General features: G+C 40.0%; 1 protein-coding gene across 3 annotated transcripts in view; it reads right to left on the bottom strand.

Moving 5' to 3' along the window:
- The window catches only part of RBM26 (RNA binding motif protein 26), a 47,309-nt gene extending 35,416 nt beyond the window's left edge, over nucleotides 1–11,893 (bottom strand). For all 3 annotated transcript variants that reach the window (XM_084226005.1, XM_084226006.1, XM_084226007.1), the window contains exons 1-2: nucleotides 11,407–11,893; nucleotides 483–601 (exon numbers count right to left, since the gene is read on the bottom strand). In XM_084226005.1, the coding sequence (XP_084082131.1) occupies nucleotides 483–601; nucleotides 11,407–11,477 (190 nt within the window). In that variant the 5' untranslated portion in view covers nucleotides 11,478–11,893. The remainder of the gene's footprint in view (nucleotides 1–482; nucleotides 602–11,406) is intronic.
- Nucleotides 11,894–16,971: the final 5,078 nt, after the last annotated feature.

Raw genomic sequence — 16,971 nt, 5'->3', positions numbered from 1 at the left:
AAGAATATTTCACAAAAAATTTCAATTCTTGAATTATTTAATGTCTCTTAATAAAGCATCTGGAAAAATATTTCTGGCCTATACATATACAGAGGTTCAGTACTTGCCCAGGGAAGTTGTGGATGCCCAGTCCTGGAAGTAATCAAGACCAGGTCAGACCATGACCTGACAAACCTGGTCTAGTGTGAGATGTCCCTGCCCAGGACGGAGCTGGAACTACAAGATCTTTATGGTCCCTTTCAACCCAAACCATCTATGATTCTGTGCCTCTGTGAGTACTAACAAAACATATACCTAATATATGCATGCTAACCTATAGACCTGGGCTTTTTTAAATTAGTTTATGAAAACTGAATTACATTCTACAAAGTAATAAAGCTAATAAAGAGATCAAAGCCCAACTCTGTGGTAAATGATTGCTTGAATAAATTGAACAAGACAGAATTTTCACTCAATCTTAATTGTTATGACAAAGCCCATACCTTTCTGAAGAAATACATCCAGCTGATCAACACACAATGCCTTCAGTTCCTTTTCACTTTTATCCTTCTTTACCAAAGCCAGAACATATTTAGCTAGGGCAGATGGATCTGCATCACATCTGCAAATAGATTAGTTAGGAAAAAAAAACCAAATTAATTACAGAAATTAATGTCTGAAACTAGTATGACCAAAATAATAGGGCAATAATAGGGCAAAATAATTTCTAACCAAAGCAATTGAAAAATACTCAAGTGTATTTTTCAAAACAGAGTCCAGATAGATAACAGTTCTAAGTATCACTTTCCTTTTCAAAAGAACAATTGCCTAGAATTTTCCTAACAATACTGCACAGAGAACATCAGAGCTAACTAGAACAAACTGTTTCATAAGAAACAGCCTCAACTGCCTAACTGTTTTGTTTTTAAAAAAAAGACAATGAATACTAACTCCTAACTCCCCAAAGATGGAATCAATAATTCTGAATGCAACAATGAGTAACTGTTATCTGGGAAATGTCAGTCTATCCAATTACAAATTAATACAGTGATACAGTAGAAGTGATCTGTGCTACAAAAAAAAAAAAAAAAAAAAAAAAGTCACACCCTTGAGTATTCTCTTAAATACACTTGTGAACATTCTTATTACTACTTACATATACTAACACCATGAAACTGTTTTTTTCAGTTTCAAAAGCCTAAATTCATATATTGTAACAGACATTTCCATAAGAGGTACACTGAAAATGGAGGGAAATTTAGGGGATCATTATCCATTTGGCATATGAATTCTGAATTCAAATGACAATTAAATACAGAGCTCCTCAATGTATAAGATGATGGTCTAATGCACATAAAAAAAGAACTCAGAATGAAGAAAGCCATGTATCCACATTCAGTAGAACATTATTTAATACAAGTGGCAAATTTTTTTACAATGTTTCACAAATAGCAATCTACAATGAACTTTAGGTGGTGTTGTAAAGCCTGCCAAAGCAAGTGAGACTACTGCACAAAACCATTCCTGTTTCAAAAAGAGTAACTAATGACATAGTGAGACACTGGTCTTAAACAACTTAATCTCCTTATTCAGCATATACCAAAGGAAGACTTCAGGCCCCACAAAACAATGCAAGATTGAATGGATGCATACCAGTCATGTGATACAGACAACTTATTTGGGTGGTCATCAAAGTTTTTACTAATATTTTAAAGAATAACAAGAAGAAAAAAACTGCACTGATGCATCCTAACTGTACATGCTTTCTAGCAAAAATAACCAATAAGAAAAATTTATCTATGGTCAGGGAGTTGCACTGAATATGAACATGACACAAATACTGCTCTAGTATAGAGGTCCAACAGTTATCTAAAGGAATAAGAAGTTTGTAATCCCTTCCACAATTAATAAGATACAAATACCAAAGCTTAATTATTAATCTAAATGTTGATCATTGAAATGACATTATTTTGGACATTGGGCAAAAGAACCCAAATCCCTAAGCAAACATATGAGACCACCTAATTCCTCTCACCAGGGAAACTTATCTCCTGCACAGCAAGCAACATCCTCCATGCAAACATATCTGCTAAGCAAAGGAAGCCAATCCATCAGCATTACTTATGGACAGCCTGGGCCCAGCACAGAGAGCCCTGAAGTTAAAGGTCAGAGCTTCAAATGTAACCCAGCATCCTTTAGAAAGCAGGCAATACTAGAATTTCATGCTGAAAAAGCAACTTGGGCTGCTAGTGGATGTACCACTGTATTCCACGTTAGTCTGCATTATTTATAGACACAGGAAATTTGAGTTCATAATCATTGCAAAAGAATCCATGGATACTAAATGAATAAAATGAAAATATATACTGCTAATCAAAAATCAGACTGCATGCTGACTAAAAATTCTTCAGAAATTTTTCAAATCTAGTTTGCCCCATTCAGGTCTAACAATTCTTTATCCAGAGGAAAATACAGTCTGAGCACCAAGTCAGTGCACAACCTGACACAACCTCCTACAATGACAGCAGTAGGACTCTAACGCTGCAAGCACCTGAGCACATCAGCCAAGCAGATTATCTGAAATCCCAGTGTCCAACAGTATTCATCACAGTCTGTAATGAGGGTTCTCTCTCAGCCTTCAGCAGGCACTAAGACCAGCATTTCATAACCTCTCAATCCTTGAATTTGAAAAGTTATTAATTTTTATTACTGTTTCTTCACACAACTTCAATGGCACTTCAGATTTTCAAAACTTTCCCAGTTTCAATTGTGAAACTGAATTGTGCCATGGAAAATTAATGTGCTGTTTTCATCATGACAGGTGGGGAGCAGACAATTTTCACATGATTATCCTCAGTTTTCCTTTTTTAATTTCAATTTCCAAAAATTTGGTTCTCATTCAATAATACAAACAGCCAGCTGTCATTCAAAACCTGCTACAACTTATTTAAGTGACATGTGCACTCAAAATTTAGTGGAGGGGGGGGGAGAAGAAGAAAAAGGGGGGGAAAAAAACCCAAGTCAAACCCAAGTCCATCTAGAAGGTAAAAACCTACTGCTCTGAACTACTACAATATGTCTTAATTCTGCAGCTCCTACAGCACTGACTATACGACAACCTCATATTCAGTTTAAAGCAATTCCCCTTTCATGAGCAGGATAAAAACCAGAAAATCTTCTCTGGATAGCCACCTAGACCGTAACAAAATAAACAAACCATAAATTATTCCCCAAAAAATAAACCAAAAACCCACAAAACCACACAAAACCAACAAACAAAACCCCAAAACCCAAACAAACAGATGATGTTTAAAAATAATGAACAGTTAATGCTTTCATCCTCCCTGCAGTGATGACTTTGGAAATCTTAGCAATCCTGTTCTCCCCAGGACTTGAAGTCACCCACCCAACTCCAAGATATGCTTATGAAAATAGTCTCAATGAAAATGTACTTTTAATTTGCAAAACACAGGATCACTTTCTACTGTGCACTCATGCATGTTTCAACATCTGTCACACTGTACGGCCACATATAAACAAATTTTAAAAAAAATTGCACTGAATTCTACTATTATTATCATTCAGTGTGCACAGGGGAATTTCTACAACAATAGGAATTTACACACATTCAATTTTGCCTACTTAACAAATACTCCTTTTTAAAAAATACTAACAGGCAAATTATTTCAAATTGACACTAATTAATCAATAATTAATACAGTGAGTTTTGTGGCAGAGTGAGATGATGCTTTCGCAAATCAACACTAGGATTTTATGTGCTTTCTTCTAATTTCTTAAAATTAAACTGCAAATGATCTCTACACAGATAGAGGCTGATATCCTTTTTCAGCTACTGACTTGAAACACAAGTATCTTCTATATCTGTTATTCAAAGCTTGAAAAAAACCAACAATTCATCTGTTTTTCCCACACTAATGTGAAGACTGTTTCTCTAGATAGTATCTTAAATAAATCTGTCAAGTCTATAATATGATCTTTTATGGCTTTTAAAACTCTTGCAATGCCTTTTTTAAGATGATGTTAAAATTAAATTGCTAGCAACCTCAAGTGGTGGAAGAGAGGACTAACAGGCCTCACAAAGTAAAAAAAAAAAAAATTTAAAGTTTACAAAACTGTGAATAAAGGAAGTCTGCCTGAAAATTCCTTTATAGCTATCAAGAGTTCTAGACATAATCTTTAATAATTTTGTTTGGGGGGAACTTTTTTAAAAGCAATTCCTTTCCATTTTTTCACTCAAACTTAATTCTGAAATGTTCTGTATAAATTCTCCATCCACTGGTTTAGTAAAAATCCGCTGGTTTGGATTATGGGGCCTTGAGTTTTTCTGATAAACAAGATCTTATGTTCTCTAGTTTAACAGTATTTTCTTAGAGAATAGCAGCCTTTGTGTGTGAATAATACCCAATATGCCTTCTCTGTCTCTGTTGTGCATACATGAATTTTTCACTGATTTTCAGCTAGCTTTGTCAGTTTTTCTAAACCTCTTTGTCTTGCATTTTATGCTCTTATAATCGACTTTGTTTTGTTAACAAGTAATATGAGAATAAAGAAAAGCATAAAGGCACCCATGCTGATGGCAGCAAATATACAGTGTAGCACAAGGATTTATCATACAATATAGGTATCCTGCTATATTCTTGCAGATTGAAAGATAATAGAGAAAGATCCTTAACTGGTATCTGAGAAAAATTAGAATACCACCAACGCATTTCAAATACTCTACGTTGCTCTAAACATGAACAAAAAGTCCGTAATTTGATTCTTCTGCTCACTGAATTATATACATTTTCAGTTATTAAATACAGGCTTGAATCCTTAGCTTAATCCTTGAATATAGTGTGGTACATCAGTCCTCACCATAAACACAACTTGTGCATTACAAGTGTGACAGAACTTTACATATAACTTCATTTTTCTAGTAGCCAGGTGCTATCATAAGAATGATCACATTCATTGAAGCTTTCAGAAAAACATTTCTCAACTCTGACTGCCCTATCTTCTTCCCCTCAACATACTGCAGGCATGTGCTGCAAGCACTAATACACATCTGTAATCACAAATCTCTCCTCCTGTTTTCACTTGTGTTTTCTTTAACAAACAAACAAGCACCAGCTGGCACAAGTAATCAGAATTCACTTCCACTGCAGCAAGTACATCCCAGTGTGTGCTACCATTAAACACGATAGCATGTTTTCTTACACCCAATTTCTGAATATATATCATATATTCAGAAATATACATGTATCATTGTTCCTAGCAATGTTAAATGCTTATACCTCTAGTAATACTTTTTTGCAGTCTGTACTCTCTAAGCCAGAAAATACACAGCGCCTACTCCTCTCTCTTAAACAAGGGAGACTGCTCATGTAATCCTGCTTTAATAAACAGTTCTGAATATACAGGCACAGATGGAAGAATTCTCTGGCTAGATCTCTACATATTCTTCAGAATTATACGGATACCTCCAATTGCTATGCAACAGATAGAAGCTTCAAAAAGGAAAGCAACTCCCAATCAAATATTTTGCTCAATCACAGAAGGAACTGTTCAATAAAGCTCACAGGAAAGCTGAAAAACCTATGTTTCTGACCTCATATTGTTTTGCAGTCATTATTTGAAATTACTATTTCAAATAAAGATCAACCAGAAAAGCTGGAACTGTCAGGGTAAATTTAATTTTTTTTTGTTGTTGCAAAAAATATTTGAAAAAGGAAAAGTCATTTGGCTGAGTCACCTCTAAGTACTATTTACTTCCTATTTGAATACTCTGCAATTCGTTAAACACTTTTTCACCTGTTTCCAATACTCACATTCTTTTAAATATAAAATATGTTCTGAAAATCCACTTTGACTTTTTTAATCACCAGGAAACTACAGTCTTTAGCATTAAATGAGAAATGCAGCATATGTGGAATAGATATTAGTGTATGCAAAAACATATTAGTCGTGTAGATCTATGTTCAAAAGCCCTTATTAACACATAGCTTATGCTGTATGCACACACTACTTTTTTAAGATGTAAAGGAACTACACAAGGGGATTTTTTTCTTCAGTTTTAAAATTAATGTACAAACCAAAAAGATGCTGCAAATCCTGAAACTAGTTCCCTGACAAATTTAAACTACCACAACACAGTGAAACCTCAGAAGCAGGTCTGTAGTCCTCCAGGCAACAAATGGTGCTGCTGTAGAGGAAATAACATGTAGGTGCATGCTATTTGCCATGCTCTGATCCTGAAAGTTAATAACCTAAATTTCAGAGTCTAGCTTTGTTGCCTGAAGACCGACTGCTAAAATACTGCTCAGTTCTTGACATTAACCATGGTGGACATGGCTGTGTTTGAAGGATGAGAGAAATGCTTTCTACTTGCAGGGCTGAGTGGGTGCAGAAAGATGTACATGGCCTATCGGGCAGTACAGCCAGCTTAATTCAGGCAGTTGCACCACTCTGTTGCTCTGCTGTCACAAAAAAAAAAAAAAAAAAAAAGCTATGGTGCAAATTTACTTCAGTAAGTAAAATGAATGACAAACTCATTCAGCAAGATCCAACTTTTATCCTGAGACACTATCGTGGCTGAGAAGGACTACTCTTATGATACTCACTTTAATTACCTCTCTAACAGTACTTAAAGCAATAGAAACACATTGAGGAACGCTACAGCCTCCAAAGCTGTATTCAAGCTAATGATGCCATTAAATCAGTTCTAAATTATTCTGATACCCAGATCTGACATGTTCATACAGCTGCAACCTGTAATTGGCAGCCTAGAATACCACCCCTAGATTCAAGACAGCTCTCATGAGGCAGAACAGCTGTCAGCTTGCTGGCTCTCCAACATCCATTCAATGCAGAAAGCAAAACTCATCACAGTGTCTCTGTGACTCGCAATGCAGTCAGAGGGGTTTCACTTCACTGCTGATATTCACTGCAAGAACAAAAAAGGTTTCCTGAAACAGGGGTAATTTTCTCCTTTTTATTTTCTGCTTTTAACTATACCTAATAATACCAATCTTTTAATACTAACATAATATTTTTACTCACATGCCTAGCAGTATCAGTACTCTAAGGTAGGAACCTTGATTTCTCAAACACAGTAGCCCTCTGTGAGTCAGATGAACAAACTATCAAGTTTCACAGCAGATGTAGAAAAATAACTAGTGTTAAAAACTACACACCACTGATGTGCATTTGTGCTTTATTTACCTTAGTTAGAAATAGCTTCACACAAGGTGTTCACAAAGTAAGTGAAATGAAGAGAAATGCTTATTGCTTCTGAACTTCTTAGGAAGTTTCATGGAAAATCAGAGAAATCTCACGGTAGCCTAGTAAGTGTTATTGGTAGGATGATGTGCCACATGAAATAAATGACAGGGTTTTTCATTTTAACTTATTTCTATGCTTTCAACATCCTGGCTTATTAGCATATTCCTTACACCACTGTAAACCCTTTTTATTTGCTACCTTTTCTTAGTAATCTGTGAAGCCAAAAAAAAAAAAAGGGCTGAAAAGCTTGACAAAGACTAGAGAGAGTATAACACCAGAGGACACAGATCACTAGCCAAGTAATACTCCAATGATAAATATACTCAAAATATTCTTTAAAAAATTTTCATTTTATTCCATCTGATGCAAGTCATTACAACACCACATTCACTTACAGAATTCACCAATGAAAAATACCTTTCCATTTCAATGAGGTATGCCTAAATACTGCATAAATGTTGTAAGCATTTAATCTTTTTTTCAAGTTAGATTCAGCACAGGAACAAACCTTCACAAAAATGTAAATACAGTGAAGTGGAAAAAAATTAGATATAGGAGCCTTAATCAAACTGAAAGTAAAATTCAGCAGGTCACAAATATTTCAATTTAATTTATTTTACACAAAGTAATTAAAACCAAGGAAACTTTCCAGTGTAGAGAATTAGGGCAAGGGGGAGCATTACAATGTCTTAAAAGCAAAATTGTGAATGTAGCACTAGTATAAAAAGCTATTTTTTTTCACAAGTAAAGATTCAAACAAATTCAAGAAAAAAAAAATTAAAGAAATCCGTACTTGGAACTTGGCCAAGCCAGATCCTGATATTCCAGCGAGGACTATATACACAGTTTATAGAGTATCTGGAATGGACTTGCAGGAAAGAAACTCATCACAATTGACAGGCTCAGTGAGTGCCTTGTTAGTATAGAAATCAGAAGTGACAGGCAGACGGTTATATTCCAAGTTTAACATTTTCCAACACTTGATAGAAACCATGCCATGAACAAGAAAGTGTGTAACACTACAAACTTAGTTCATTGCTGTCTGCAAGCAACGAGGATTACTGGTAACAAATGCCTTCTTTACAGAGCTGACTGGAGTTGAATACACAAGATAATTCTAGTCAAACACACAGTAGCCACAGCACAAAAAGCCCCTTGCCAGTTTATTTGTGCTGGTACTACATTTACGTGGCTGTATCTGCAAGGGTTCTGTGTGTATATTTAGCAATTCTGCACGAAGAGTTATTTCCAAAATGACAAAAGCAGCCTCTTCTTGAAGACCTGTAGAAAGCTACTACAGACCTATATGCCCCTAAATGGAGCTGGACTGGGCAAAGGCTCCAGCATGGCAGCATTTACAATTTCTGCCTCACTGCAACAAGGCAAAACTCATATAAGGCCTTTTTGTATGGATGATCACCAAGGCTTTGCCAAAGGCATCAGAGTAGTCCAAAACAAACAAATAAACCCAACAACCTACCACTAACAAAATACCAAATCTTAAATCCTCCACCATCTCACCCCTTGAAACATTCTTGTCTATGAACAGTGATTCCCAGAGACTCCATGTGAAAGCAGTTCAACAACCAAATCTTGTCCAGTCTATATAATTACATAACACACTTGTTTCATTACATTAAGAAGTCAGCATTTTTAGAACTGTTTAAAGATAAAATGAGAGAATTTTTGTGGCTATTGCGATACTTTTATTCTGAAACATTATGTTTTAGGAGTACATGCATTATGGCCTTTGGAACAAGTTATACATCCTGATTAAAAAAGGCTAGCTCCTTGGAAAAGGCAACTTGGAAAGTGCAGCATGTTCTAACTATTCAGCTCTAGGTAACTAGCACATAAATATAGATCTAGACATGTTTGTATAAAATTTATTCATGGTTCTTCTTAAATACACTTCTCCCCTTAAAACCACCGAGACACCACCACCATAAAGACCTAATACAGTGGTGTCTTTCTTGGTGTAGTTAGGAAGTTAAGCATGTATCTTGCAGCTAAAGGCTTCTGAAAGAGCCACTACACAACACTCTGCACTTTAGTTTCATTAACAGGAAAAGACAAGTCAAAAATCATTTCTGGGCTACAGCAGCAACACCTTCAGAGGATCAGCAGTTAGCACCTCACCGTACTAGTAGTGCAACAGTTACTTCTTCAGAAGTAGCTCCACACTGAAATTTTCACACAGTCAGAAGCTATGGCTGTAGTCACACATTTCAGATAGCTGACACCAAAAGCACCTCCAGGAGTACTTGTCTGCCAGGAAAGGACAATGCATCTCCACCAATTCTAACATCTATTCAACAATGCAGTTACACAGGACACTGCAGAAAACTGAATGACAGTCACTGCTGGTTTGTTTCCTCCCAAAGCTAAAAATGCCAGGAACTCATCATCCGTCAGACCAGCATCTCCACAGTTTTCCAAAACGACAACCACATTTGATCTGCTCACACACCACATTTAACCTAACAGATACATGCTGGTATTCTTAGGGGAAAAAAGCAGAAAATTGCACTGATCATGAAAGCTGAAAATCTCAATTCTACCCTTTAACTGCTGTCTATTGCTAAGAGAGCTCATGGTTTAATATTCAAACAAAGAAACATGGACCAACCTGAGTCTGTTCCAAGCCTCTTAACCAGCACATTGCAAAATACTGACATCAAACTGCTGATTGCCATTAACAAAATATCCATACAAGAAAGCACCCAGAAACTAATAGTGAGCATTATGCAGCAGAGGACTAGGGAAGTCTATCACCCCAGAACACAACATATTGCATTATACCAACCCAAGATAAAAAGTAATTCACCTTCCCCAAACTACAGCTTTACAAGATGATGCCCTTTTGTCTCCCCCCAAAATAAAAATCTTAAACGTCAAAACTTTTATAACAATGACACTCAGTGTAATTTGCTGCAAGCATAATTCAAAGACCACTGAAAGTAAACTCAGTTCATCTATTTCAGGGTGGCCTGGATTAGGCCCTATGGAATAAAGGAGAACCACCACCTCCTCCCCACCGCCTCAAAAAAAAGGCCACAAACAAACAAAAGAACAATCCAAGTGAAGTTCTCCTAAAAATGTCCCAGCATTTTACAACTTTTTCAAGTTATTTCAGCATAAGCCCTACAAACTGTATCTGTGCATACAAATACTTAACTAATGGTTATGGAAGCAATAAAGCAAATTTTGCTCCCCCATCTGAACTCGTCAAGAGTTAAAGCTACAGTGGGCAAACACCTCAGCACAAAAGTTAACACCAGACTGAATTCAGGAGTTCTAGTTCATTTAACTCAAATCAAACTCCAGCAAATTTAATTCAGACATGTGAAAATAGCGTTCCAGAATGACCAAAAAAGTGCATGCTTTTATCTGTAGACACCATACTTCCAGAAGACACACCTTTAAAACTAAGTTCACACTTCAGTTCCACTAAAATACCATTCAGAGAAGGAAGACGCATTTGCAGAAGAGCCCCACTTACTCACGCGAATGTTATCCTTAGAGGGCACGCACGTATTCACAAACAAGCAAATTATTCTCTGGGGCTCCTACTCCCAAGTCCTCTACTGATGCAATTTTAATTTGGGGGAAGGGAAACCAGAGAGCGTCAAATACTGCACAATAACCAAGAACGATGTGCGACGAGTCTGTAGCAAACGCTACTGGGAAGATCCCAGGATGCCGCTGGACGTCCCAGTGGCACCTGAGCTCTCTCGGAGAAGGTCCCTGCACAGGGCGGCGGGCCGTGCTCATTACCGAGGCCTCTCCGGGGGCTGAGCGCGGGGCACAGCGAGCGGCACACGCACACACAGCGTCTCCCGCTCTCCCTGGGCTACAAAGGGAGGAGGAACGCGGTCGCTAGGGGGGGAAGCTGCATCCTCTGGAGGGAGATGGTCCTACCTCCCGGCCGAGGACGGCGAAGGGAGAGCGGGAGAGCGCCAGAGCGACGCAGCCCCTCACACACGGCGGCCGGGGAAGAAGGGTGCTGAGAGGGCATCTCCCGGGATGCCCTCCCGGGACTCGCCGGCACCGCGTTTCCCGCCCCTGCGGATCCCCATCTTCTACAAGGAGAAGGTTTATTTCGAGGGGGCGAGAGGGCGAGGAAGGGTCGCGGTTACTCACATGGGCTCCAAGGTTTTGCTGAGCCAGGATTTCAGCGCCTCGAAGTTTTCTATGATCATTTTAACCACCATCCAGAGCGGCCCAGGCCCCCCGCCTCCCCGCCAGCAGCAACAGCAGCAGCCCCGGCGGCGGGGTCCGCGCCGCCCGCAGGCCGGCACCCCGGCTCCCGCCGCGCCTCCCCGCACTCTCCGCCGCCTCCCGGTTCGGTAGAAGCCGCCCGGCAGGGGCCGGAGGCCCAGCGACACGGAGGGGGCGGAACCAGTCGAGCAGCGGCTGCTTTCCGCGGGCCCCGCTCTCGCCGCTCCTCTGCCGGGGAGCGCGTCCCGGGCGCAGCGCGGGTCCCCCCCCGCCGGAGGGCGGCGCGGCCGAGTGTGGCGGCGGAGCGGTGCGGCACGGGCGGTGCGGCGCGGGACGGGCGGCCCCCCCGCCGCCCTGAGCCGCAGCGCCCGACACAGCGAGCGCCCGAGCGAGCGGGTAAGATGGCGGCGCCCCGCTGTCGCGAGAGCCCAGAGTCTCGCGAGGCCGAACGGCGCGCGGGGTCTGCCGGGAGGCGGGGTCGAGCGGGGAGGCCGCGCTGCGGGGGTGGGGGGGGGGGGGGTCTGAGGGGCCGGGGGCCTTTCGGGGCCCACAGGCGTGCGAGTGCCGTGGCTGGATGGAGCAGTGCTCTCGGGGCAAAAGAAATACCATTGTGTATTCCCGACTGGTGTTTGAAATGTGCATGTACTTGTTTTGTCTCTTGGAATATCCTAACCTAATATGATCACAGATAGGGTGAGGTTGGAAGGGACCACATTGGGTCACCTGGCCCAGCCTCCCTGCACTGACAGGGTCATCCTAGAGCACACTGAATAGGATTGCTTCCAGATCGTTCTTGAATAACTCCTTTGAGCGACACAACCTCTCTGGACAATCTGTTCTTGTGCAGGGTCACCTGCGTAATCAAGAAGTTTTTCCTCAGATTCAGGTGCTGCAGAGTCAACAAGTTTTTCCTCAGATTCAAGTGGAACTTCCTGTGCATCAGTTTCTGCCCATTGCCTCTTGTCCTGTCGCTGAGCACCACTGAACAGAGCCTGGCTCCATGCTCTTGGCACCCTCCCCTCAGATAATTATTGATGAGATCCCCTCTCGGTTGTCTGTTCTGGAGGTTGAACAGCCCAGCTCCCTCAGCCTTTCCTTATAAGAGAAATGCTCTAGCCCCTTAATCCACAGCATCTGGACTTGCTCCAGGAGCTCCATGTCTGTCCTGTGCTGGCAGGCCCAGAACTGGACGCAGCACTTCAGATTTGGCCTGAGCAGAGGGGCAGAATCACCTCCCACAGCCTGCTGGCAATGCTTTTCCTGATGCACCCCAGGATACCATTGGCCTTCCTGGCCACCAGGGCACACTGCTGGCCCATGGACAACTTGTCCATCAGGAACCCCAGGTCTTCCTCAGCAGAACCACTTTCCAGCAGGTCACCCTCAATCTGTACTGGTGCTTGGGGGTATTCCTTGTAATAAGCCACAAGGTGGACACAGTTGCCTCCCGTCCCTGGCCTGCCACCAGCAGCGAGCAGCCCCCCAGTCTCCCGGGCAGGCAGCCGGGAGTTGCTGCAATCAGGAACCGCACCCTGGACAACAAGCAGGAAGGGAGGCACAGCCGGTACTCCCTCAGCTCCCCACATGAAAATTCCCATAAATGTTTGGAACTGACAGGAAAAGGAAAAAATCCAAATTTTAATATTTTTTTTTTAAGAAGATGTAGGACCAAAAAAAAAAAAAAAAAAAAAAGGTGTTTGAAAACATTGAAAACACAGGAGTTGGCAGCAAAGTTCTGTGTCTTCCTGACTTGGGGGGGTCCCAGCTCCTCAGGGTGCGCCTGGCGGGGGAGCCCAGGCCACGCTGCTGGTCAGACACCCCATGGACAGCAGCGGTGGGAGCACGTAGAACAGCTCCCTGCACACCTGTGCCCACCAGTGCGGCACCTTCCCATGGAAAGTTATGTACGTGCTGCTTTCTCTGGTACCTGGGGTTAACCGAGCACTGAAAGAAAATGTTCCCACTTGATGTCCCTCAGTCAGATTGATCTGCGCTTTCCTAAGATCTGTGTCCCACCTGAGCTCCCGAGGCGTTCTGCACAGGCAGCGCACAAAGGCAAGTGTTTCATGGAAATCATTCACTCTGCCTTTCTTGGGGTGACTCCTGAGCTGCCTGCCTGGTGTTCTCAGAGGGAGAGGAACTTCAGGTAATTCACTGTCACCGAGACAGCTAAATGAGAGCTGGAGGAGGCTAAGGCTGCCTGCACACAATTATTTTTGACTTGATTATCATCTTTGAAAGTTTGTTGAAGACTAGAGAGTGTGGCAAGCCAAACAAATACGCTGCCAGCTTAGTAGGTACTTTGGTGAGGACTTTCCAATTATAAGATACACTTCGGTTTGACTGCATAGTGGAGAATGAACAGCTCATCCTGTCAGTAGACAGAAAATCACCAGAGCCTGAAATTTTCTGGAGACTGTTTTATAAACATGTAAAAAGTCCTCAACTCACAGTCGCTGACTTGCAGGTTTGCTCCCCGTGAACATGTGAAAAGGGCCACTAACCTTGGGATTCTGATGGGTCTCTGCTGGGACAGGCACATAGAGATCAGACATTGTGATAATCTTAATTTGTTTTTGGATTTGTCCCCTCAATCCTTTGCAAAAGCCAATGTCTAGTGAAAATAATTTAGACGAGCACTGCATTCAGACAAGCACTGCAACTACCTTTGATCCTTGGATATACAACAGCCAGCACAAAAACACAGACTCTAAGGTTTCCCCACATAAATGTATGGATATAATCACAGTAGCAACTTTTCTGATACTTCATTTCCTAAACTGCTTTTTCAGCCATTTGGGAGCACAATGCTGTAAGTAAATGAAATTAGTGATCACAAAAAGGTTTTCCCAAATACATTTTATATACTGGTTAAGACTTGTCTGCATGTGGTAGTTTCTGAACATTTCTGTGTTTATAGAAGTGTGCTGGGATCACACTTCTGTGGTAATATTCAGAATAACTGAAATAAATAAATAAATAAATGCTGACATTCCCAGTTCTAGAGTTTGCAGACTTGAAATCTCAAAAGCCTTATAAATATTTACGTCCCACATCTTCAGAAGTGACTACAACGTTTTGTAGCATCTTTTGGGGAATGTTCATTTCATTTCACAGCTGGAATTACAAGAATGCAAATAAAATTATTTAATAGATCTAAGGAAATCATTTTCTCTGAAATATAAAGTGTCTTCTTTGTATAAGGTGGTTTCTATTTAAGATAGAAATGCATTTAGGTTCTTAATAGTTTTTAAAACACACAAAAAAGGAATAGTTTTTGCTTAACTCAAACTTCATTCACATGTGAAATCAGTACTTTAAAAAAAAAATCATAAAGATCATGTTTCATTTAAGGCAACATAAGAATCTGTACAAAGGGTCAAAGTAATAATTAACTTCTACAGTGTCATAATTCTGTAAGACAAATAAGTTTTTATTTCCCTTGCAGTTGTTCAATATAAAATTCCCAAACTGTTGAAGAGAAAAAAGAGCATACCCTAAATTTCATTCCTACCTGTACAAAAAACCCCTGGAAGGGGATAACAAGGAAAAAAGAGCAGGCTGAACAGCTATCCTTAGGTTTCAACAATTTAATGCTTTCATTTAAGAAATCATTTAAGCTGATCCATGATAGTGTTATCATGTATATGACCTATGGGTACCAAATATTTATTAGGAACTAACTACATCATAATTTCAGAACTTTGAAAACTGACATATATATTCTGTGCATTAATATAAATGTTACATTTTAACATCAATAAACCCAAAATATAAATAAACTGTTATGAAAATAAAGTAATACAAGTCTAATTCTCTTAATTCATGTATCATAGACTCCTAACAGCCCTTTTGGCTTATGAAAACTTTGTTAGGTTCTTCAGAGTAGTATAGATGCTTTCATGTGTAATAACTCCCAAAGTTCATAGGTTTGGTGTGCACTTAGTTTGCAGTAATCTTATCTAGCTCAATGTAGTGACCTTTGATGTCTAAAAACAATGGGTTGTATTTAGTCACATTTTTATTGGATCACCTGCTAACATGAGAACTGAATGCAGCCAGTGAAGGTAAGAGAGATCGATCCTTCCTGACATTTCTCGAGATTTTATTTTCACTGACTCCTCTCCAAAGCCATTGAACTTTTCCTCATAAGCAAACTTTGTCAATGTGTAAAACTGCGATTTTTATGTGTTGAAGATTTTTATTTGAAAGGTGAAATTTTCTGAACTTTCCATAGATGTCTTTTTAACCCAGGTTTGTCCCCCTTTTTTTAAATACAAGAAGCAACTGTAGAAGAGAATAACTTTCAGGCACATCATCCCTCTTTTTGCCAAACCTATACTACCTTCATTAGTCTCTGTTTCTGTCATAAAGAAAAAAAAGGTTAATTCTTCTTTTTTATTTGTTTTCCTATGGTTTGGTTGTTTTGGTTTGGCGTGGGTTTTTTGTTTATTGAGTTTAATTTTCTTTTGAAGACAAGCCAGACTGGTCCATGTCATCAAAAAATTCTTCAATCTATGCTTCTAACACTTCACCTTTTTATTTAGGAAAGTGCAATTGTTTTTAAACATTCATCTCTGACTGTAGGTTTTCTTCTAGTGTTAAATGTGATTCTGGTTTTGCATAGCAGGTGTAACACACCAGACTTGGGGCTCCTAGTATCTCTTTTCTCCCAGAAAAAGCATTTCTGTGAGAAAACAGGGGTTCCTGTTTTCTCCCAGAAAAAGCATTTTAGCATTATGGACCTCAGGTGTATCAGACCTGATATCAAGGACCCCTTGTCCCTGAAATTTATCACAACCCCTAGCATCCACACACAGGCTAAAAAGTAGGGCTGCTGAAACTGGATGGCATCAAGATGGGTTGATGAGCTAAACCATTTTATATGTTGTTTGGAGTTTTTGTTTGTACTGTCATTGAGTTTTGGGGCTTGCCATTGGTTGCTATTGAGACATATATCTGTACATGCACTGCTTTACTCTCTGTAAAAGGATCAAATGATATTTTTCCTGATGCTCCTTGTCTATGGCGAGTTTCATTTTCTAAAATATGAGTTTTGAGAATCATTTCACTGATTTGATCTGGATTGATCCTGACCTGAAGACTCCCCCTTCCATCCTTCACAAACAGAAAATGTTTATCAGTTCTTGAGCATCTGAAAGCTGAGGCACTTTTGCCTTTCCCCATGAATACACCTATTAGTGCTTCCACAGGTATAACACTTCCACAGGTATAACAAAGCAGGTCAGCTTTATAATACTTTTACTTGATTGTGGTCTAAAAAGATCAATGTTTATAGGAATGTGTAGTCCTTTGCTTTTTTTCTATTGAGTAGTGAATTTAACCAAATAGAACCATTGCTACTTAAAAAGCAGGGTCTGTAGAAGCTTTCAGAGCAGATGGTCTGTAAGATGTAAATGTCTTCCTCTAACCTTGAAACCAAAATTTTAATTATTAAATAAACTCTGGACATTAGACAACTTCCTT

This window comes from Fringilla coelebs (assembly GCF_963513975.1).
Source record: "Fringilla coelebs genome assembly, chromosome: 2".
In the NCBI taxonomy this organism is placed as follows: Eukaryota; Metazoa; Chordata; class Aves; order Passeriformes; family Fringillidae; genus Fringilla; species Fringilla coelebs.
Note: the sequence above shows the minus strand (reverse complement) of the source record. Positions and strands in the feature narration are given on the sequence as shown.